This window comes from Alosa sapidissima, chromosome 21 (genome assembly GCF_018492685.1).
Source record: "Alosa sapidissima isolate fAloSap1 chromosome 21, fAloSap1.pri, whole genome shotgun sequence".
Classification (NCBI taxonomy): Eukaryota; Metazoa; Chordata; class Actinopteri; order Clupeiformes; family Clupeidae; genus Alosa; species Alosa sapidissima.
The window spans coordinates 20,325,844-20,349,402 of NC_055977.1; the positions used below are offsets into that span (position 1 = coordinate 20,325,844).

Sequence of the window (23,559 nt, forward strand, 5' to 3'; positions counted from 1 at the left end):
TTTTCCACATGAGGCTGATCATAGAATGTTTACAAGGTTGTTTTCTGGCTGAAATGTCTTATCAAGATTTTGTGGAATGAGCTTGCCTAAGCTTGAGTTTGTTGTGAAAGATCAACAAGCAATCTCAATGTACTGTCTGTATTGGAGATTTTTTTTATATATATATATATATATATATATATATATATATATATATAAAGGATTTTCTGCCTGAAAATCATATGTTGAAATAAGACAACCTGTCATTCGGGAGATATTTCTTTGCCACAACTCAAGCATAAAATAAATGTGAAATGCAGCTGTCATTTAAAACCCCTCCTTTTAAGATGATGCAATGAATTTCCCTGTTATAGTGTGCAAACACATCAATGAATTGACCATTTATTTTTCATTTATCTGATTCCGAAAACCAGTTTGACAATCACTTTGCTTTTAATGAGCTGTCAACAAAGGTCACATGAGAAAAGGACATGAAGATGAATATCCTGTTTAGAAAAATCTCACAATTCACTAGTCACTCATTTCACCTTCCTGGAGTAACATAAACAGAGATGTTTATAACCTGCCCTTATCTGCTCTGTCCAACTTTATTTCCTCCTGGAGTGAATTTAATGTCATGTATACCAATAATTATTTACATTTATATCTTTTGGAGTGTAACAAAGCCTTGAAATATCCTGTTACTTTAGTATTTTCGTAAAAGAAACCACAAAAACAAGTTGTTCATAATAGCCCAATCTATACAAGACAATTGCAAATTCCGCTGAACTTCTATACTAAAAACAACACTTGCTTGGGACTCATCCAGTACTGCTGATTGTTCAGGCAAGTTATTCAATCAAAGGTTTTTAGTGTCAACTTGTCCATGTTAGTATAGCGTTGTGAAGTCTGATCATATATTGCAGGAGATTTTAACTATAAACTGCATACATGTCTGGTTTTGAATAGCATTCAATACATACACAATGTACAATTGTGCTAAAATCATGATGCATTCCTTAAACAAACGAACAAAAAACATTAACTTGTAGAGAACACAAAGGCAACCGCTCCCAACACCTGTCATGTGATAAGATTATTATTAATAATAATTACATTAAAAAAATAAACATTAGGTAGCTGTTCTTAAGGAGGTGAGGTCATCATCTACAAGGCATTGTCTTGTTACAACTGATTAGAGATGTAAGAAGAACAAATGGCAGAAATCAAAAGTAGTAATCATAAAGTCATTAAAGTGTACATCTGATAAATTATCATTTCATAAAAGAAGGAATGAAATCCTACAAATGAGCTTGATCAAGGGCAGCATGCTTAACGTAAGAGAACATTTACTTATATTCTATGATAAATCCAAGTAAAACTGCTTTTTTTAAAAGAGAAAAGTACATCAGTGCCAACAGTACTGCTTTCAAAAACATCATGAAAATGTACACAATGAGGTAACGGCCTAATAGTCTTAACATTTAGGAGCACCAAACTTCATCTGTAAAAAGAGTAATTTCCCTACCACTGAGTGGTTCAATCAATAGCTGAATGCACCCCAACACATCAATATACAGCTGCACGTATCTTCCCCACAAACTGCAAGATATCAGTTCAGATGCAAGGTCAACATCAAACATTTGTAAACTGAATGCTGTGACAATTGTTTATCAGATCCCCTCTTAAAATGTTGGCTATTTAATTAGCATTTACCATGAGGTTACTGTTTTCTCAACCTGTATCTTGGAGGTATAGCTCAGTTTGAACAATAGATATTTGGCTTTTCTTGAATAAACTATTCTCCCCGTGTTAGTGACCTTGTTGTAGTGTGCACTAAATGTATATAAAAGTAAAACATGGGAAATTCTGTCACCTCAAGTGCAAATATAGGACTACACACACACACACACACACACACGCATACAAACACACCATAACATTATAAAAATGAGGATAAGGCTAGAGTTACTGATAATGCTTTCAAATAACTGCCAAATGACCATTGATATTAGGCTTAAGATTCTACCCAAAATAATCTACTTATTTTAACAGCATTCATAAATTAGCATGAAAATGTACTCCGATATATTGTTCTGTTTGAACATCTCTGGCGTGCTGTTCACAAAACAAGGGGCTTGTTGATGCACTGGCAAGGGTAAACAAGGCCAACAATGTACAGCACTAGCATGCACTAGAGGGTTAGTGCCTTTTCGGTTGCATGCGGTAGGGTAGGAGAGGAGAGGGATGGGAAGGTGGCTGACTGCATCCAATCTGTTCTGGAGGTTTTTTTTTTCCACAGGAGACTTGTTGGAGGTTTGCCCAGGACTGTGTCTCTGAGCTGCTGCGCTATTCTGTGCTGGATGGACTCGGGGGCTGGACTTCCTTGGCCTTCTTCTCATCGTCCTCATTCAGGAAAAAGAGTGGGAACATCCCCAAGATGCAACCGATCGTCACACCAATGGCCTTCCCCTATGGACATACATCATTCACAGGCATGTTACAATCCCTTCAATGGACAAAGTTTATGAACATTATGACCAACATACATAGCCTAGATGTTTCCAGACATGGACGAATATCCACACCTATTTTACAATACTGTTCACACTTAAAAGCAAGATCATCAGAGAGAGAATTCTTGTTTTGCTTTTCTATGTTTAAAAACACATAAGAACCCAATAATTCTGCTTTCTGCAGAAACACACCCTGCAACACTGCCGTTATACCCTCTCTGAGACAGCATACACAAGGCTTCCTCTTAGACAAATGATCCTCAGAGCCACGAAATTAGGACTCATCCATTTCAGGCCAGACGAGTTGGAAAAGTGTTTCCTCACGTTGGAGGGTTATAGCTGCTGGGCAGAAACGAGCGAAGCACCGAGGACACGAGATGAGCCCGCTGAGTGGGAGCCCATTTAGCAGTCAGCGTAATGACATTTAGATTGAAGACACCCTGATAAAAATCATGCCACGAGGTGGAGAAATGAAATAAATAAATATCTGAACAAATCCCTCCTGCTTAGACGGAAGACAATTTCCTGGAAGTCACGCAAAAGCTCAAAGCCCTGTGTTATAGCCCCAGAGAATCAGGAGAGACGGACGATCCCAAAAGTGTGTTCAACTTGATTGATTTCCGAACACTACAATACTGAGAGAGACATGGGAGGCCTAATGTTAGCCATCAAACATGGCATGCATTCATAAATATTGAGTGGAAGAAAACACATTACATTGTCCGTCTTGGCTGAATTGCCCGAATTCACAAATATACCAGAGCAGAATAATAGCCTGCTCACAAGCATCGATCCAAGTCGGGGGGGGGGGGGGGAGTCAAAGGCTGCACAGAGGTCTGCGTCTCCTTGAATCTTCTCCTTTTTTCATGCTATTTGCCACTTTGTTCATATTTCCAAAACAAATTAGTTAAGAATGCCTCAGATACTAATTCAATTAATTAAATTTTATATTTGATTTAAGGTTACTCGAAAGTCAAAAGACCCACCCCATGTGCTATAAGAACAGCCAAAAGAAAAAAAAAACAAATGCAGTCAAACAGTTCTCATTTCTTTTTAACAACTCCTCTTAGTTATCACACTGAAGGCAATAAGAAGAGAACCCTGACTACAACTAACTGTGACCCTTAGTCAAAATGCCCTTGTAGAAACACATGGCATCACTGATTCCCTCCCTTCCTCATCTTGCAAATGAGATTCTTATCCATAAGTATTCATCCTTGGGCAACATGTTGACAAGCATAACACAGGAGTTTTGGCGAAAGGCAATTTCACACTGATCACCACCTCGAACCAATAACAGGCAGGCATATTAATCAGAGGCCTTTCCACCTTAGTGATGAAAAATGGTCTTTTCAGAGCCATCTTCCATGATTAAAACTGACCCACAAATAATGAGTAATCTTCAAGTGCAAAACTCATGTTGATGGTTAGACACACACACTCTTTAAAACACTTTCTTTCTGAATGAATCCTCCCCAAACTCATCATCCTGCTCAAAGCCCCCCATCCTTACACCCCCCTGTCATGATGGGTGTTGAAATAATCAAAAAGCAAGAGTCTTAAAGGTACCGTCAGTGATTCTAAGCGATTTCTAACACTTCAGCGAATATCTCCCAATCCACTAGCCCTCCATTCGATGACACGGTAAAAAAACCCGGCCTTCATACACAGCATCGGCACCATGAACTGGAAACAAACAAAAGCCTGTCCTCCAAATAACAACTAACAAAACTGTTCCAGCCAATCACCGAAAGGGGGGACAGGAGTTTGGGGAAATACAACGGGAGTTTGGGGAGAAGATTGGGGACTTTGCTCTCTGGTGTCTTGTTGGGGCTTTGTTCAAATATCAGAATCCATAATCGCTGATGGCATCTTTGATGATGCGATATCAAAATGATATTTAACCAACCTGTTAAATAGGTCATGGTAGGACATGGGTCATGCTACTGCCTCCATCGCACAGTATACTGGGCCAGCCACTCCATTTCCTTTTTTCTCCTGGACCTTTCCACCAACGTTGCCTTCCTGCATTTTACACCCACATCACACTTGTGTTGCACTAGTGCCCACTCACTGAGGTGGGTGTGGCCTGAACTGTCATGAGAGCACATAAGCATATAGAGCTTTCTGAAGCTCACACACACTGTGATTCCCTTGTGTAAAAGCCAGGCTCTGGGCAGCTGTCATTACCAATCAGATTGCACTTCAAGATGGCAGCAGGAATTCCTCCAAGTCCAGGAGACGAGGACAAGAGTGGGAGGGCTCGTCTTTGGTGAAATGGAATTCAGCACGGAGGTCTTACATGAGGTGTGGTGATTTGCAGGTTCTATATTAGGAGCCTGGGGGCAGTGAACAGCCTTTTATAGTTCTCTGGCCTGTATTGATCTCTGAACGGCTCATGACTTTCTGATGCAGCTGAAATAAGCTCAGCCCTCTCTAGGGACACCATCACCACCACCTACCCACTGCTCTTCATGGGCAGAGCTCACAAATGCCCTTACACACAAGTAAATGAATGCCTTTAGAGTGCTCACATAAAAATGATATATAAGGAGATAGCACAGTAGATAGTTTCAGTTAACATAGTGGATGAAGGATAGATAGTTAGCATAGTGGATGAATGAGTAGACAGGTAAAAGGAGAGATACGTGGGTAGAGGGACTGGGAGGTCACTCACCAGGTGTGAGCTAACTCTGGTCTGCCACATGTCTGCCTGTTTGGGGGTCAGCTCAGGGATTTGCATACCCAGCCTGGCCGCAAGGGCCTCTACGTAGCCTGCGAGACTGAACATGGCAATACATACACTTAGTTTATCCATCTGTAGTAGAGACGACACATAAAAAGCATTATATGTAGCTGAAGTGCACATGCAGGGGTACATTTCTACAATTTCTGCAATTAAAACATTTTATACACAACTTCATTGTCATAGTATACCGGTATTCAAATCACACTAAGATAAAACATTGCACAATCTAAAAGTAAATACTACACCACCCGGTATATCATTTCCAACTTCATCTTAATCTCTTACCCAAGCCCGGCCAGATCAGACACCAGGTTTCCCAGAGCAGCAGCTATGCATGAGAGAAAAGGAGAGTGAGTGAGAGAGAAGGAATGGTTAATGAGAAAAAAAATACACAACAGACAGTACTTTGTACACTGATTTAACTCCCTTATACCACCACACACTGACATTACTTAACAAGCAGTCCTAAACAAGTAAGCTAACTAAAAGAAACACCACCTCAGTGTGTTTGTTATTTAATGCAGTTAACAGGTCCCACATTCCTTCATTGGACTGAGACGTCTGAAAAGACTAATGTTAAACTAATTCTGCAGAGCAGTCTTTTTAAATTCACATGAAGAGAATATAAGTTTGCTGTAAGTGACAGCAACAGAAATACAAAAAGGCTTGTGTGATCATGTGTGGTATAAAAGCTGTACTGTTCTTTTTAAATCTGTCTCCTGACTTTGCCACGAGATTTGTGTCTTGTGAGATGAGGAGGAAAAAACAAGTTAACTTCACCCCAGCTGTGGGAGGTTGGCGAAATCAAAATCAGACAGAATTGCTTTAGGATTGCTCAGAGTCCCCAAAGTCAGACTGAATGAGTCATCAGGGTGAGATGGCACTGTGACCCTTCTGTAATAGAGTTCTCCCTGCCACAGCCAATCATCGCTTGAGAAATCCGTTTAGAGCTCAGGATTCGCCCGGTGGCTGTCTTCTCATTGTATGCTAAGCTGTTTCTGGGAGATAATGAGAGGAGAAAGGGGAAACCGACTGGCCCACGTCCATCAGCTTCACTCACTCACACACTCAAAAAAAAAAGACTTCAATAGGGACTTCAAAATGTTTATCTACCATTAATCTTGAGAGACAGTTTTGAACTTTCAAAGTGATGGCTGGGTTGGAAAAAAAGAAAACAATTGGAATCAAGTGCTTGGCAGATGGATGAGGGTTTCTCTTGCACCCAATTGTGGGTTCTATAGTCACTGCAGGTGAAGTCGTTTTGAGATCCATCACAGCCCACAGCAGGGGATGGAAAGCACAGCAATGCCATCTGTAGTCGCTGTAAAACCGAGCCACTTGGATATGCCTGCCTGCACGTGTGTGTGAGTGTGTGTGTGTGTGTGTGTGTGTGTGTGGCTGGCATCAAAATACTTTAAATCATCAGTGCTCCTGGTCTGGCAGAGGCCAGTGTGTGGCATCATTAGGGATTCAGCATTCAGCATTCAGCTATTCAGCAGTTGCATATACATTTCATCACTTGTCAGTGTGGGAAAAGTGTGTGTGTGAGGGTGGGCACTGCACTGCAGGGAAGACATTAACCTACATACCTGCCATGGTGGATATCCCAAAGATCACTCCAAGGGACAATTCAATTTGAGTTCCCTGTAAATGGATTTGTTCATTAAAATCGATAAAGCGTTTTCTGGTCGTTTAAAGTCAAACTGAACAAATTTGGTTATCGGCACACACTGAAGTCAAACTTGAGTCTCAGAGTTCATGCAACATGTCCATTAGGAAGCAATGTCATCCGTCTCCATTTGTGAGAAAGCTCTTATGTTATTTAGTTTCTCCCGAGGTTTCTCTCCAAAGAGCTCTACTGCAACCAGCCTCAGTGAGCACAGAGGGCAGATGCGGGTCTATAAAAGACATGAGTGGCCAGGAAAAGCCATTCCACTTACTGCTGCAATCATGATGGCGTTGTCCAGGAAACCAAAACCCACGAAGGGAATCGCATTGTGAATGAGCACTGCAAGCAAAAAGAGAGAAGAGAGAACCGGATTTAAGAAACACAAAAAAAACACTACCTGAGTGTTAGAACTGAACATATTTGACAATGCATGGTGTGCTCACCAGCAAGGTTTGCCTCAGAGTGGATTTTAACAGTAGCTGAACTTTAACTTCAGTAATGAGTCATAAACTCACCACAGTAGATACCAAATGCAGTTCAATAAGTAATCAATGTAAAAGCAAACTGCCCATTGACTCTCGTCTCACACTCAGTATGGCCTGAGAGTGCAGGAGATCCTGCATTAAGACTAGTCATGGGAAACTAGCAGCTGATAGTGACTTCAATATGAATCACACGTGGGCAGGAGGAAATTCAGGAACATCCACATTTTAAGGGACCAGACGGGCAGGACTAAATCACCACCCTTAGCTGCCAAGAATGCTTCAGTTCTTTGCTCTCTGGTGTAATATTTAGAGAATGTGTTGTTTGAAACCAAATACATCAGGCCACACACAGTACACAGAATTACATTAATCAAAACCATGGGCTCTACCCTATAAACAAAAATGAATAGGATAAAATGAGCATATATACTCATAATACTACTATTAGGACAGAAATGTGTGGCTCTTGTATTTGAAGTAGTAGGCAGCATACATCCACACGATGCCTAGTAGAACATAATGCCTCCACCAATGATGGAGAGCCGCTGCTGTGACGCTGAATGCTTCCTTACCATATCTCAGCTGACCAGAGTTGGGTGGTAATGCTTCCAGTTTCTCTGCAAAGACGCACAAAATAGAGAAGAGGTTAGTGAGTCCTCTCTGCTTTGGAGGGCTAAATGTGCAGAAAAAAACTGAACAGCAGTCTTCTGAAAGCCCTGTTTTTAAAGGCTGTTTTCACATCAAAGCTGTGAGGTAGAAAGTAGAAGTTATAAACAGGCAGTCTCACAAGATTATGAACACACACATAAAGGCTAATTAATCAAGTGAGGAGACATCCAGACCCAGTTCACAAGCAGTTCACACACCACACCATGGAACACAATCACAAACAGATAAACAGCAGGCTGCAAACAGCAGATCAACAAAAGTTAACTGCTCTTTAAATATAAACATGTCAAAGGCTCTGTTAGCCATCTGGCTGCAAAGGGGCCTCAGGGTTGAATAGTGAGGCATGACAGCACGCAGGACCTTTCTATTTTTCCCATATGACAGCTGGGCCAGCCTCTTCTGTGGTTCTCCTTGGCCTGCCCCTAGAGACAGCAGTGCTGCTACTCTTGCCACACATGCTCTAGCCAGAGAACCCCTCTCTCTCTCCCTCTGTGCAGTCGTAAAGGAGAACCATCTGTTTGCTCTGCATCTGGAGCCCACAGTGCTACTCCCCCAATGCTACTTCCAAATGCTAGAGTGCGCTTCAAATGCAGCTTTCTAGTTTTAATAAATGGCTTCCCTGTGGCTTCTGTGTGCTGCGCCGAGTACGCCTCAAGGGTATGGCGGCGGCAGCGGCGCCAGCAGCAACAGAAGCAGCAGCAACGCCATCGTCCTCTGCTAACCTCATGCGAGCCCGTGACATGGAAGCCCTGAGTGAAACCCCGACCTTGTGGGCCTGATCAGTGTGACTGTGGTTGACTCGCTGGCACGAGACCGGCGGGTGACTCAGAGCTTGAGGGAGAAGGCTCGTGGGCACCGTGCCAGACAGGCGTCTCGCAACTGGTGATGGACGGCTGCCTGAGCGAGCAAACAAATAAACAGTAACAGCAGCGGGCCGTCTAGATCACGGCGAGCAGAGGTGATTGTGATGCGACGGCAGTGTTTGTGTCGAGGAAAAGGTCAACGACTCTTCCAAGTGTCTGAGAGTTCTGATTTATGGCAGCGGTATTTATAGTCTGAGGAGTGGACGAGTTCTTGACATTGCAGGCCAACCCACGGTGTACTACTAGGACTTTGCATGAGCCAATCATAGCACAGATGAAATGATGAGGTCACGTCCTGTTGTGACCTACTGGACTTCAGAGTTAGCCGTTTGCTCTGGATCTACTAGGGTCCGCCTGGGGTCAGGCCATCCTTAAAAATATTTTTGTTTGCAGTAACAGCCAAAAAAAAATAAAAATAGGTCGGTAGGTAGGTCAATATTTTTTTTTTTCAAGATTCAAAGTAAAAAAAAAAAAAGTACAATTTTGGTCATGGTGATTACGTAGGAATGAATTTACACAAATGTGCATATCGTGACGTAACTGACTGGGTCTTCAACCCGTGCCTTCAGGCGCACCATTGCAAACCTCATTCTGATGCAGGTTATATAGACCAGCCTTTCTCAAACTTCTTTGACCTGAGGCCCGGTCATGGCAGACTTTTGGGTCATAGGGCTCATCTACATGTACCCAGAAAGAAGGCTACAATAGCTCTTAGCCACGTTATATTGAAATTTGACTATACAATACTCAATGCTATACAGTGTATTATACAGTCTCTGCTCTGTTTCTAAGGAAGTTCCAAAAAACAACGTCGTTCTATTAAGTTTCGTTAAATAAATAAATAGCCTTCCAACAGGTTGAAGCGGAGCGGTTTCAGTTTCTCTCGCGCAGACGCGCACTGAATGAATGCTCATACCACCACTTAATTGTAGGGCTCCATGTTTAATGACATCGATAGCAGAAACGTTTGTTTTCTTTTTTCGTCGATCCGCGGTTTCTTGATCAACTGCGCAGCAAATTATCAGATGAAGCACCGGGCCTAATTTCACTCCACGACTCCGCGGACCAGCAGTCTCCATGTTGCGGACCCATATTTTGAGAAATGCTGAATAGACCACAACCAATTTCAATACTCCGACACGGTCACCGTTAGACTAGGGGGAGGAGGGATGAGAAAAGATCTGGCCACAGTTCTTCCAGAACTTCGTGCCAAGTAAAAGCGTTATCAGTTTGTGTGAATGAAACGAAGCGTAGGCCATAGTGTGACATGTGTAAAACCAATGGTGTAGAGATGACGCCACACGTGAGCCACGTTTGCATGTAGGCAATTTATATTCACAATACTTGGGCCTACTAAAAGAAATATTATTTTATTGAATTTGTATTGGTTGTTTAGAGTAAAAAAACAACAATCGGTCGGTATTAACGCAAGTTTACAACCGGCAAATCGGTCGGACTAAAAGGGGAAAAAAATAAATATTTGGGTCGGTTCTAAATTGACAGGGTCGGTCGGGTTACGGCAAACGAAAATATTTTTAAGGATGGCCTCAGTGAGAGTCCTGACATTTACAGCACTTTATACACCTAAAATTCCCAATAGGAGACCTAAACCTTGGCAAAAATGATGATTACGATGACAGTGTTGCCAGACCATGCCAACAGTAAACATGGTGACTCAGCTTTTTCCCTTATGTTGATGACCACCAGTAGCTGACACTTTAGTTTGCAGTGCTGACTACATCTTTCTGCTATCACTAATGCCTTCAAATGCATTTAAGCATAGTGAAGACATATTTCAAACAGGGACTGAGATGTAAGACCATGCAGACAAGTCAACCATATCAAATGCAGATCAAATGAAGGATGATAATGCCATTGATGCAACATAATTTCTGTTGCATACCTTAAGTTCAGTGATGAAGTTCTAAAACATGTAGTTGATTTGGTGAAGAACATACAGGCCCATCTTACAAAAAAAAAACAAAAAACACTGGGCATCTATTTCACTCGGCATCTACCCAGTACCCACTAATGGTCTCATGAGGCCCAGTGTGTCAAAGACTTCATTCTGAAGCCAATAACACGCCTGCATGGACTGGCTGTACCCTTCTCGTCTAGAGACAACTTCATTACTGCTACCTTAATCAATTTGAGATTGCTACTTGGGTGCTGCAGGGCAAATTATATCTTCCCTAATTAAAATGTGTGTGTGTATGTGTGTGTGTGTGTGTGTGTGTGTGCGCGTGCATGTGTGTGTGTGTGTGTGTGTGTGTATTTTGCCTGTACCTGGGGAATCAAAGGGTGCTGCAGAGAGGGAATGACAGAAGCTTATTTGTGTTTCTCTTTATAGAGTTTCACTGGTAGGGAAGTCTGGAAGGGAGAGAATAATGAGAACCTTTCATGTGCAGTGGGGAAACAGTCACCATCTGTCTACTGTCTGGACACCGTCACCGACGAAACACATCACACGGCGGGTGAACGCACTCGTTAGGAGAGGCAACACAATAAATAAATAAATAAACACGCTGCTCTCTCCTTGTTCTTAAAAGCCTCCTCGTTATCCTTGGAGAGCAAATTAGCTCTTCTCAGCTTGTTTGAATGAGGCATAAGGAGGGAACAGCTCCCAATTAATTTGGATGGGAATCTAGAGGCTCTATGAAAAGGCCTCTTGAGGCGGCCATGTTTGATCTTCCGTATTCCCCCTCCCCATGTCTGTCTCTCAAACACAATACCAGCAACACTAAAACACTTTTTTTGAAATCTATTTTTACTTTTCTTTCCATTTGTGGATAGAACACACACACACACATGCACACACACACACAAAGTCTCTGTATCCAACAGCCTTCAGTGTCTATCAGCGCAATTGATTAGGGAATGATTTACTGCTATTCATGAAGATTCTTTGTCCCATAAGTCATACGAACATGTAGGACAGTTTTCCTGTGAGGAGATTATAGCCCCCCGGGCATTCATCATGATATCCGTCTCGACTCCTTTGGTCACTCACAACACAACAAATGAAACCCAAGCCAAGCTGCAGCGAGATGCCCAGTGGCGCTGAGGTGCTACTTACAGCCACACAGAGGAGTGGCACAAGACCAGGCATGTGAGCGGCGTGCCTCCAACGACAACTCCCCACAACAAAGAAACAATGCCATGTGGATCAGACAACAGAACAAGGCTGAGAGAGCAATGGAATGTTATACTGATGGCACCCGATATGGTTTTGAGACGTGGATCTGTGTGTGTGTGGGTGTGTGCGCGCATGTGTGGATCTATACATGTGTGTGTGTGCACATGTGTGGAGCTGAAATGTTTTCTAATGCTACATCTGTAGCTCTTTCGCTATTATTGAAATGCTATATATTAATAGCTCAAATGTTATATTGCTGTAAGTCGCTTTGGCTAAAAGTGTCCGCTAAATTAATAAATATAAATGTGTGTGCGCATGTGTGGAGTGCGTGTGGTGGTACTAAAGTTAACAGTGGTGGCTGTGCAGGGCATGTGTTGGGTGGAGGTGTGTGGCAAAGGGAGTGTTGACGCTAGCACAGAAAGACAGGACAGACAGTGGGTGTGAGTACAGCAGCCAGAGCAGCCAGGGCAGCCAGGCCAAGTCAGTCTAATTCAGCCAGCCCCCGTCTGAGCACAGCACAGCTCAGCTCAGCTCAGCTCAGCTCAGCGTGGCACATCCAGTCCGGCTGAGAGCCCTACCCGCTCCCCCTGGATCTGCACTGCTGAGGAGGGAAGTAGGGCGCAGGCTGGGACAGCCAGAAGCTGGAGGCCGGAGTGATCCAAGAGATGAATGGTGCATGAGACAGGAAGAAGATATATGAAATTAAGTGGAGAAAAGGATAAAGAAGGGCACAGGAGAATAGGGAAGAAAAAGTGAGACATGAAAAAAAGAGCAAACCAAGAGAGAGGGAGTGAGAGAAAGAAAGGGAGGAAATGAGACGTGGAGGACAACAGGCGGAGGTGTTCTAGAATGCAATGGACCAGCAGACAAAACCAGCCCCTGTATAATGAGCTGTGCTCACTCTTGCTGCCGCCGCTGCTTCTGCTGCTGTGACTGTGGCAGCTGCTAGTGATCAGCACAATCCCTGGATCCGTGTACCATTACAATGCACTTGGCAGTTAATGTCGAGCCCGAGACAGAAATACATCAGTAATGTCTCGTCGCAGAGGGGATGCTTTGCTAATGTGCTCTAATGCCCTGTGATGCTGACGCTCGTGTATGGTCACCCACAGCTCCTGTTGAGAACAGCTGACAGCTGACAGCAAACACACAACCACACACGCAGTTACATCACACCATCACATATAGAGTAATGTGTTTTCATGTCTGCCTTCCTGTGACATGCATAGAGCCTATAGGTGTGGTAGGCAAAGATGCTGCTACGTACACCACGGCCTCTGGTCCTCATATCACGCTCTTCCCACACATGCACTCAAATAATGTGCCTGTGGCAGATACTTCACTGATTATGGTACAGACACATACTCTCACATTCTTTTTGTAACACACACACACACACACGAAATAGAGCTCATCACTTCAGACACTCTCTTCAGGGGCACTGACGCTCGAGTGACACTGACGGCTGAGTCACCAAGGCAACGCTGGCAGATCATTGGGGAGCTTTAAAGGTCTCAGGGCCACTTCCGATTAGCGTTTCAAAATAAGATTCAGTCAGCCACCTCACCAAAACCCCTCAGGATGAACATCATTCCATGCAAGTTAAAACTAAAAAAGTGATGATGATGATGTGTAGTATGTGTGTGTGTTAGGATGGTTTCAGGGTGCCATGTGAAATTATTTGCGTCATCTGAAACCCTGCAGGTAATTGTGCCGTCCAAAATTGTGTTTGAGTATGTGGCCTGTGAAACACTGTTAATGTGTGTCTTCTGAAACAGTGATAACAAACAGCAGGCCATCTCAAGAAAGGAGGTCTACCTCAAGTCATAAATGGTTAATAATAAGCCCTGGTGGGTTTAGAGAGAGGACAGGGCAAAGTGGCTTGGTTAACTGATGGAAACATGGACAGAAAATGCCCTCAATATGTACAAACATCACATTCTTAAACTAAAGAATGATCATTATAGAGATATTTCACTTTCAAGCTATAATGAGACTTAGCTACAGTACATTGATTAACAACAACTAACCTTCAAAGTCGATCAGTCAAGGGTTAAATTAAAGACATGTCTTTCTCAACAATGGAATAACAGAAAGCTTACTTCTAACTTCAATTACACTAGGGCCAAGTCCAGATATTATGGCCTCTCGTTTTAGAATGTAAAAGTGTCAATGGTAGATTGCTTAAGTGTTTAAATCTGCTTAAATAAGTGCCAATAGAACAGAACTGTGAATCTGTCTGTCGTTACAAAGCAGAATGACTGAAATAATGAATGGAGGAAATGGACTGTTCTACTTTCAATTATTGCTCATTTTCAAAAGCCACACACAATCACAACAAGACAATATGTATTTTGGATAAGTAAAATACATTATACGCAGTTTAGCTTGAGTCCTTGATGGATGAAGCTCCTCCCTGGAGACAGAGGCAAGAGCAATACATCAGCGCTATACCTTAATCAGGCAGAATACTGACTGCATAATTCATTTCTGTTATCGAGTGCCTTTTCTATCACAGTAATTTCCTTCTTTTCCATTCAAATATTCAGCAAGGACCATGAATACCAGCATAAATCAAAAAGCTTCGATTCCAGCCAAAGCTTATTTTAAATCTAAAGTTTAGTTTTGGGGGGAGGAGCGGGTAGGCAGAGAGCTGGGGAGGGGGGGGGGGGGTCAAAGGTTACTTCTGCTAGGCAGCACTAAGAGTCTGTCCGCTTTCAACTAATGGTCCCCCAAGAGAAAAGTGTGGCTGCCTCACACAAACCCACAAAGCCAGCTTTCAGCTTTGAGACTGTTCCTGGAGCAGTTAAAGACCCAGTACAGCAATGGAGACACAAACACCTACAATAATTCAGAAACACACGCCTGACTCGACTAAGCTCCACCGCTCCATTTACACCAGACACGAGCTAAAGAAAGAACTTCCCAATTCAATTTAAAACTCTGTCTGTGGGAAGACAGGGAGCAGCCTGTACTGTTCCTCTGTCTGCCTTAAACCTGAGGGTGGAGCGCCAGCCTCAAGTATTACCTTTACACAGGAATGCCCTGAGGGATAAATCAGTGCGACGAGTAAAGTGGCGGCAGCGGCGGCTTTTCACGGTGGTGGGTGTGGAGGGACAGGAGATGGAGAGGTGGATCTACCCAGGCAGTGACCCAGAGCCTGATGCCGACTCTCTGAGGCACTTTAGATAAATGACTGATGAGGGGCCTTGGAATAGCAGACAGAATTGGGGCAGTGGCAGAGATAGTGGTTCATTTCCAGAGAAGCCAGAGTGAATTTTCTTGTTGGATGCTATGGGCTCTAAGAGCAAAAATCAGCCAATCCAACACTTTTTATATTACTTATACCATTATTACACACATATACCGGTAAATATCTCTGTAATAATTTGCTACAATATCCAGTCAATATTAAGTATGTGATGACAACGAATCACTATCCGCAAGCTACCATACTACCATAACTTGAAACCTCTTACTCAGTGCTATTACAACAATCTGCAAATACAATGATGCATAAAATGTGATCCAGAGCGTTTCCTGTGAGCAAGCAGCTTTTGTTTTGAGCTTAGTTATCTTTAGCAGTGGTGCCAACACGTGGGCTAGGACAGTGGCTTTGACTTCGCCCATCTAGGAACTGAAGAAATTCCTTTAAATCTGAGGGGGATGAATCATGAAAGCATGAGTCATAACCCACTGCACTATCATAAGTTCGTCTTGGCTGGAGGGTTTGGAGACATTTGATTCATGACCATGGGATCCTTCAAAAACAGTCTGTTTTTGAGTCAGACAAAACCAGACTACTTTACACAAAAACATAAAGGATAGGCTTGTAGAGTGTCACCGCAGGAGGTCGACATGACCTTTAAAAAAAAAAAATGTATACACCAACACAGTGGGGTATACACTCCCAGATATAGCTCTCCTGCCAACACTCAAGGAGCGTTAAAACGCGGACACAGAAACAGGTGGGGCACTGCAGCCATATAGTATCAGAACATCTGACAGCGAAAAAAATGACTTGCATAGTTTTGAAAGTAAAGTACACAGGGAAAGTCTTGTGGCACAAGAGGGACAAAAGTAGTTCATGTAACCAACGCCTGAGTGCAGCCGACAGTGTGAATCATCTAATAACACATTCATTTGCTCTCTTCACAAGCGCAAACACATGGCTCATACATACTTGTAAGCGTTTTCTCGGTCTACATGTACAGTATGTTTCATGCATTATGCGTTATACATTATGTTACGGATCTCCTCTTACCTTGAGCGATAGCTATGGATTCAAAGTTCTGTAGTTCCTTCAGTAAACATGTTCGCTCCTGTGGGTGAAGGCTGTAGATGAAGTCTTTGGCTCCTTTAGCTGAGTTGAGGGGTTCGAGCTTCTCTTTACGCGAGTGTGTTCCAAGAAAACACCTTTGAGCGTGCGATGCCAGAAAGAATGGTTTGCCGAATTCACTTGCGACTTTAGCTCTTGATAATAATGCAGTGCTCGGCAGAGCCCTTTGAAGGCACAACTTCATCATTTTGGTACGAGGATGTGGGAAATAAAGCACCTGTAAACGAACAAAAAAAATCAGAAAGACCGTAACCTAGACCTTACGTATGCGCCACTGTCGAACTGACATGTCTGGTAAAACGTTGAGTAGCTTCTAACCTTAACGTTATTGCTGAAAAATAACCAGCGCCTTACCTTAACTCATCTGACAGTTTTACAAGTCTGGTTTGACACCATCCAAGTTGAAAGTTGCTAATTATACTGTTTCGAAGGCAAGTGTGGTCAATGCCAGTATGTTGGACCACACCGGACAGTCAAGTAATATCTGCTAACTTGTAGTGCGGTGTTTACTGTGTGACTTTTGACAGTCGACACGTTAGAAACTTTCTGCTCTGCATGAATGTTGATCCTCGTCCTGTAACAGCTTATCGTTCGTTGTTAACGTTAGCTAGCTAATTTGCTAGCTCGGCTGCATAACCTAGCCATGTTTAAAATACTAATCGAAGTTAGACAACACTATGGACTTTGTCAAAGGTAACGTAAACTATGCTAACGTTAAATGACAGAAACTGGATACGCTAAAAACACGGATAACCAGTCACCGCCTGTGTGTTAACGTTATTAGAGTAACGTTAACGCCAGCCCTAGTTAAGTTGTCCTACCGTGACATTTCACGGATCATTTACAGTAGTTGCCTTTGAATTATGCCTCACCCAATAGTAGTTATGTTGAACAATCCATAGCGTGTTTCCATGAAAAGAGCTAGGTCCTAAGGTGAAAAAGCCAAGAAATGCAGCAATCTCAAAGCTAGCTTGTGTCCAAGTGAACTGACTCCGTCCTTCGTGGAGTAACGTAACTAGCAACCACATGTGATGAGTCAAGTGGAAACATCACCTCATTCACTCCCCGTAGTTCCACCCGCATTCTTGGTAGTTGGACCCATTTCAGCACTTTTCCTATATTGCCATAATGATCAAACTTCACAGAGAACAGCAATTAAACTCGATATTTAAAATTACACTCGGTTTTGATATGCTATATTAAGAAAACATGATTGCTGTTTGACCGTTCACTCTGGTTAACACTAACCTATGCGTACAAATGCATCATAGGAGATGTATTCCTCAAGCTTCTTTTTGAGCATGACGAACTGTAATATTGACTACACTTCCCTATATCTAATATTGCAACGCTATGTGGACAAGACAGCAAACATGAAGCGACAACAATGTTTTACTTATCCCGACATGACAGTACATCATCACACGAATCGTTATTGTAGTGGTTCTGGTTCAGATTTGCAAACAATGTTTTTCAGTATTTTTCTGGTTTTGTTCAGAGGTGTTACGGTGCCATCTAGTGGTGTTATAACTACAGCAACAACTGTTGCCAAATTCGCCACTTACAGGATGTCCTTCCAAAACCAATATTCACTGTAAAATGACAGAAGTATTACTTCTAAACTTACAATAGGTTATGTTCACCTGATAGCAATGAGGTAATTGCAGAAATGGGCCCACACAAATGTATCGACTCCTGTGAAGCGTCTAGTGTCTGAACAGTTAAAGGTACAACATTAAGTCTTCAAGGAAATATCCAAATCTAATGTACACTCTCTAAAAATGAAAACAACAAACCGAGAGAAATATCTCAAAATATGTGTGCCTTATTGTTCCTACTGATTCGATTTCTTCAGTCAATTGGGTGACATTTTTCTTTTCATATTGGGTGACATTGGGTAAGACACCAAAGAAGAATGTTAGGAATGCAATAGGGTTATTGGGAAACCATGTGCCAATAGAATTAAAATGATGAAGGATTTTCCCACAACAAAACCAAATTGCAGCTTTAAAATCAACAACAAAACAACCAGATCACTATTAAAGATTATTTTTTTTTATTTACATCATCTTTAAAGCAAAAGGCAAAATGAACATTTGCACCTTTTCCAAAGCAAAAAAAAAAGATGAATCATAAAATTCCTTCATTGACAGAAAGTGAAAGCACAACTATTCCACAGAATAAATCAAATTATTTTCACTTCCTGATTATAATAACCTAGATCAGCACACACATAATTTTTCACCATTAATTCACCAGTTCCTCTGCCTGTTGCATTAAATTATTATTTTTTTTTAAATAGCATCTTGCATGTCTTGCTCTCCCTCAGTCAGCCAATGTGCCAAATTCTAAATGGAAACCAAAAATGAATGATTGCAAATGAAACAATAAAATAGCAGTGGTTGCCTTTAACAGATCACTGATGGAACTGTCTAGTTGAAATGCAGAGATTGATGCTTTAACACAGATATGGTCTGAGTCAAACAATGCAGCATGGAGGCTGCAGTTTTTCTCACTCCAACAGCCAAAAGTCCAGTGGCTTTTGAAAAACATCCATTGTAATACAGCCTCCTCTTTTCCAAGGGAAAGAGTATGTTTTTTTTTTTTATTACATGTACAACAATGTACACAGATTTAAGCAAGGTCACACAAGAGACCAGTAGTAATGACAGAGGTATATCAGTGATTACAGTAGCATGTCACGTTTAATCAGACCTCTCGTTCTGTTGTTGATCTCCATCTCCCTTTGAGTCATGGACAGACCCAAAGCACACACAAACACACACACACACAAACCCCCATGGCATCCCTAAGAGGAAGGAGAAATAGAAAAGGAATGTGCGTCTCTCGCTGAACTCAAAGCCTCTCCACCCACTTCGTATAGGCACTCACACCATAAACCTCCACAAGCCCTTTGAGAAACAAACACAAAACAAAACTAAAAGGAGACAAATAAATGACATCCCTGATGTTGACAAAAATTAAGATGGTAACTTAAATATATATATATATATATATATATATATATATATATATTTAAAATATATTTTCATAGCCTACTATTCATAAATCAATCGCCATTGGAATCTGTATCATCATTAATGTAGTCCTCCTCTATGGGTGTGCCTCCGTTTAGTGTGCCCCACTCATCTTCGTCGTATTCTATACTGTCATTGTCTTCCAGCAGCTCATTGTCAGGATCTGCCCCACCTGCTGCGGCTGCTGCCCCCTCTGCCCTGCCCGGGGCTGCAAACTCGTCCGGGTCCCCCCCGGGGTCTGCATAGCCATTGTTGTTGGAGAACGCCGCCCTGTCTCTCGCCTCGTCCTCGATGTAGACTTTTTGGTGGCACATGGGGCACGTGTCCTGGATGTAGAGCCACTTGCGCAAGCAGAGCGCGTGGAAGTAGTGGTGGCAGGGCGTGATGCGTGCCGAGGTGGCGAACTCTTGGTAGCAGATGGCGCACACGTCCTCAATGTCGTCCAGCTGGGAACCCTTGACCTCTGGCAGAGAGTTGATCTTTTTGACCGCTGTGCGGCGGTTGATGAAAGTCTTCCAGCCATTCCTGGCTTGCAGGTAGATGTTGAAGTATGCATGCAAGCACATCATGCAGGCGCGGATCTTGCTCCCCGACTCGAACATCATGGTGTAGGCGCCGTTGCCGAACATGATGACGCCAAAGATGAACTCGATGACGTTGCCCGTGGACCGCACGTAGTAGACGTAGTCGTCCAGCCGCTCCCACAGGACGTTGTGATAGCCGTCCACCATGAAGAGCGTGTACACCGTCAGCGACACCACCACCTTGAGGCACAGCTCCACACAGAAGGCTGTCACGGCGAACAGCCACGTGTTCAGGGCGTAGTGGTGCCAAAGGGCATAGCTGAGGGCCACCGGAAGCACAAAGAGCGCCAGGGACACCAGCAGGACGGGCAGGTGGCGTCGCACGGACAGTACGTGCGAGGCGCTGAGCGACATGAGCACGGGGTCCGTCATGCCGTGGATGAAGTGCAGGATGGCCGTCAGCAGCAGGCACATGTTGCGGCTGAGCCGCACCAGGCGCTCCTCGGGGTCCAGGCCGCTCAGGCCCGTCTGCAGCGCTAGGATGAAGAAGAGCACGGGCGCCACGAAGCCCAGCCGCTTGTCCTCCTCCTCGGTGGAGCCGATGAAGGCCAGGATGCTCAGGCCCAGGTAGTGTGCCATCGAGGAGATGACGGCGCTCATGCCCAGCACGGTGAGTGTGGAGTCACAGCCGCTGATGATCAGGTTGCTGAAGAGGTCCCAGCACACATCCCATGTCAGCGTGGCCTGTTGGCCACTCTCGTGGCGCACCACCTTCACCACGTAGACCAGGATGACCGCCTGGGCGGTCATGCGCGTCAGCCAGAAGACCCGCAGTACGTCCGGGAAGCGGATGCGCTTCCAGGTGTCCTCCAGCAGCAGTTGCACGCCGTAGATGCGGTACATGTGGCGCAGCAGCAGGTAAACGTAGCGGCACGAGTAGTAGAACCACTTGAGTTTGAGAAGCAAGCAGGCAGCCGTGTTGAGCGCCAGCACGAAGCCCGAGGCCACGGCCACCAGCTGCCGCACGTCCACCGGCAGCTCGATAATCAGACCCCACAGCGGGATCATGATGTCCAGGAACACCAGCGCTGCAAACGTGGACTGGACGTTGAGCAGCACCACGTAGCCCAGGCCGAAGAGCAGCTGCACAACCGCCATACCCAGCCAGAGCGTGGGGCCGTTGCGTGGAAGCAGCCGGAAGCCCAATGCCGCTTTGTAGTAGGCACTGTAGAAGTCTATGTGTGATGTGGCATAGTAGTTGATCATGACAGCCACAGCGCCCAGCATCACGGCGAAGAACAGTGTATAAAACTTGAACAGGGCCTTCTGGGAGAGGACCAGCACTACGCTGGATACCAAAATACCTGGGGGGGAAAGCACATTTTAATGTATAAGTTAGACTGAGGGGCAGCATATTTACTTTAACTAGATAAATTGATACGCACATCTCTATACATACATGTGTGTGTGAATGATACATGCTATATCATTTTTACACAATATGTAGCTTATTAGTGTTTATTTAATATTTTTTACCAATGTTCATTCAACTTTTCAGATGCATATACTTAATACAACATTAACAATTAAACATTTCACCACTAATAGTCCTCACATATAACAATTAATTACAACAAAGATGAGTGATTTGAGTGTTTCACATTCATATCCAAAGGCCTCTGTTGTCCAGATAGAACATTTAACTGTAACGTTACAGTAAACCTTACCTGGTTGGCTAATACTTTTTAGTTACACAAGTTGATTTACAGGCTACTTATCGAAACATTCCCCCCCAGCGTTAGGCTAACGATACCGGTGTTGCTTTCCAACCACATAATAGCTTGGCCAACTGAGAGGAAAACTGGTTTTAATTAGCATGGAAAACAAGGGCAAGGTTGTTATCGCTAGCAAATCGGCTTTGGAGGGAGTGAAGGCCGAAGCTCATTTTGACAGGTGTCGCGACTGACTAACGTTAGGGGCTAATGCTGTGAAGCTAATGTTAGCAAGCATCCAGTAAAGGAAGAATGTCAGAACAGAACATTGTCAGCTAGCTCTCGATAGTTAGTTTTATGCCATTGGTCAATGGTTGAACAAAAATGACGTTTTAGTATCTTACCAAAAACTCTTATTAAAACCCTCCCAGCTGTCCCGGCCCATCCAGTCCCAGGATCATGGTAAGAATTAAAAATGGCGTCGATAATAAAGATGCACGGTACGCGGAGTGCCACATCCAGTACGGCCAAGGCCTGTTGACCGATTCGGACGTTAGTTGACGCCATGGCACAGGCCGCTGTCCCAGAGGGACCAAGTCTTTCGAAAAGGATATTCCAATAACTTCGTTTTTCAAGAGACCGTCGCTTGTTACTACTTCGGACACGTTATTTTACCGGATCCCCATGATCCGCCATCTTCGCTTTCCTCCTGTTGCTATGCGAAGAACGCGGAAGTAAGTGGCGCTTTTGAATTCTACGTGACGTAGATTTCGACGTAAGGTGTGGCCCTGGTGTCTGGTGTGGCCATGCAACTTTTGACATGCACTTTGTTATTTGGGGGCTGATGTAATAGGATTGGGGTGGGGATGTGTAGTCAATGTCTTATACACTTAACAGTTAAGTTTTTATTAGAGGTGATGTAAAGGAAGTAACTTTGGGTAGGACATTTTTATAAATGGCCTGACATTGTTATCCCCTCACTCTTTTGGTTGTCAATACTACTTCTGAGACGGAGGATGAATTTTGACTGACCACAGGCACCATTTTGAAAAGTCGTTTACTACAGTATATTGAAAATGAAAAGTATATTGAAATTCACTGGTGTACAGTCTGTGTGTTTATTTGTGTATAGTATGTATATTTGTATAACACAATGTGTCGAAGTAGCATAAAGTTAAGTCAGGTCCATTTGTATCTGCATTTGTGTGTATCTGTCTACTTTTCTTTTGAGAGGTCTCTCCTGTGCTGACATCTCTTCTGGCCCACCTCAATGGTAAAACTGTTGTTCTCCAACCCCATCAATGAAATTCACATTCCACAAATCAGGCTTTAAGTCACATGTTACACTCAAGGCTCGTGGGCCGATGCGGTCCGCCACATCATTTTATGTGTCCCACGAGAGCTTGAGAGTAGCCTAGTTTGTTATTCACTTGAAAATTGTTGTCTTTAATGGAGTAATGATGAGGGTTTCTTAATCTGAGAAATGATCTTCTAATAACACAGAGAAATGTGTGTACCCACATACAGTATATTTTTACATTTATGTACATGTGTATACATTTATGCACAAGCATATGTTTTTGTTACCAAACATATTTAAAATAAATAAATAAACTGTACAATAGTTGTACACTTGAATATCTGCTTGCTGTAATAGTTGGTAATTCTACTTTCAAAGGTTCTGATTCTGAAAGCTAGTTAATTTGTTGGTAATCAATAATATTAGAATGCAGAGGCAATTGTGCAATAGTATTATACATATTATGACACATTTACAGTCTTTGAGTTACAACCGGCCCTTTGAGGACAACCATAATGCTGATGTGGCCCAGGATGAAAATGAGTTTGACCCCCTGCTTTAAGTTCCACATTCCACAGTT

The 23,559-nt window shown here is 43.2% G+C and overlaps 2 protein-coding genes across 6 annotated transcripts in view; both read right to left on the minus strand.

Annotated features, from left to right (window-relative positions):
• The window catches only part of tmem65 (transmembrane protein 65), a 26,441-nt gene extending 8,675 nt beyond the window's left edge, over positions 1-17,766 (minus strand). Inside the window, exons 1-8 of one of the 4 annotated variants that reach the window (XR_006026042.1) lie at positions 17,278-17,452; positions 16,331-16,622; positions 7,971-8,015; positions 7,185-7,252; positions 6,834-6,888; positions 5,530-5,572; positions 5,173-5,278; positions 1,879-2,451 (exon numbers count right to left, since the gene is read on the minus strand). Coding sequence is in view for 3 of the 4 variants with exons in the window: in XM_042075833.1 (XP_041931767.1) it covers positions 2,329-2,451; positions 5,173-5,278; positions 5,530-5,572; positions 6,834-6,888; positions 7,185-7,252; positions 7,971-8,015; positions 16,331-16,622; positions 17,278-17,433 (888 nt within the window). In the remaining variant the exon portion in view is untranslated. The other 3 variants (XM_042075834.1, XM_042075833.1, XM_042075835.1) reach the window with 3 other exon arrangements.
• A 672-nt stretch (positions 17,767-18,438) lies between these two features.
• LOC121695860 (E3 ubiquitin-protein ligase RNF139-like) lies at positions 18,439-23,218 on the minus strand. 2 transcript variants are annotated; one of them, XM_042077023.1, is made up of 3 exons: positions 22,084-23,218; positions 19,484-21,331; positions 18,439-19,317 (listed from the first exon to the last, which is right to left on the minus strand). In XM_042077023.1, exons 1-3 carry the CDS (start codon positions 22,244-22,246, stop codon positions 19,262-19,264), a joined length of 2,067 nt encoding a protein of 688 aa, XP_041932957.1. In that variant the 5' UTR covers positions 22,247-23,218; the 3' UTR covers positions 18,439-19,261. The 2 variants fall into 2 exon arrangements, with proteins under 2 accessions (XP_041932957.1, XP_041932958.1); XM_042077024.1 differs by having other exon boundaries at positions 19,466-21,331; positions 22,084-23,217.
• Between the last annotated feature and the right edge of the window lie 341 nt (positions 23,219-23,559).

Coding starts and splice junctions, on each gene's coding strand:
- LOC121695860 (XM_042077023.1), bottom strand. CDS start 22,246: ATGGCGTCAACTAACGTCCGAATCGGTCAACAGGCCTTGGCCGTACTG. Junction 21,332..22,083: donor GGTTTTAATAAGAGTTTTTG/GTAAGATACTAA, acceptor TTTCCCCCCCAG/GTATTTTGGTATCCAGCGTA. Junction 19,318..19,483: donor TGATGATACAGATTCCAATG/GCGATTGATTTA, acceptor TGTTTCTCAAAG/GGCTTGTGGAGGTTTATGGT.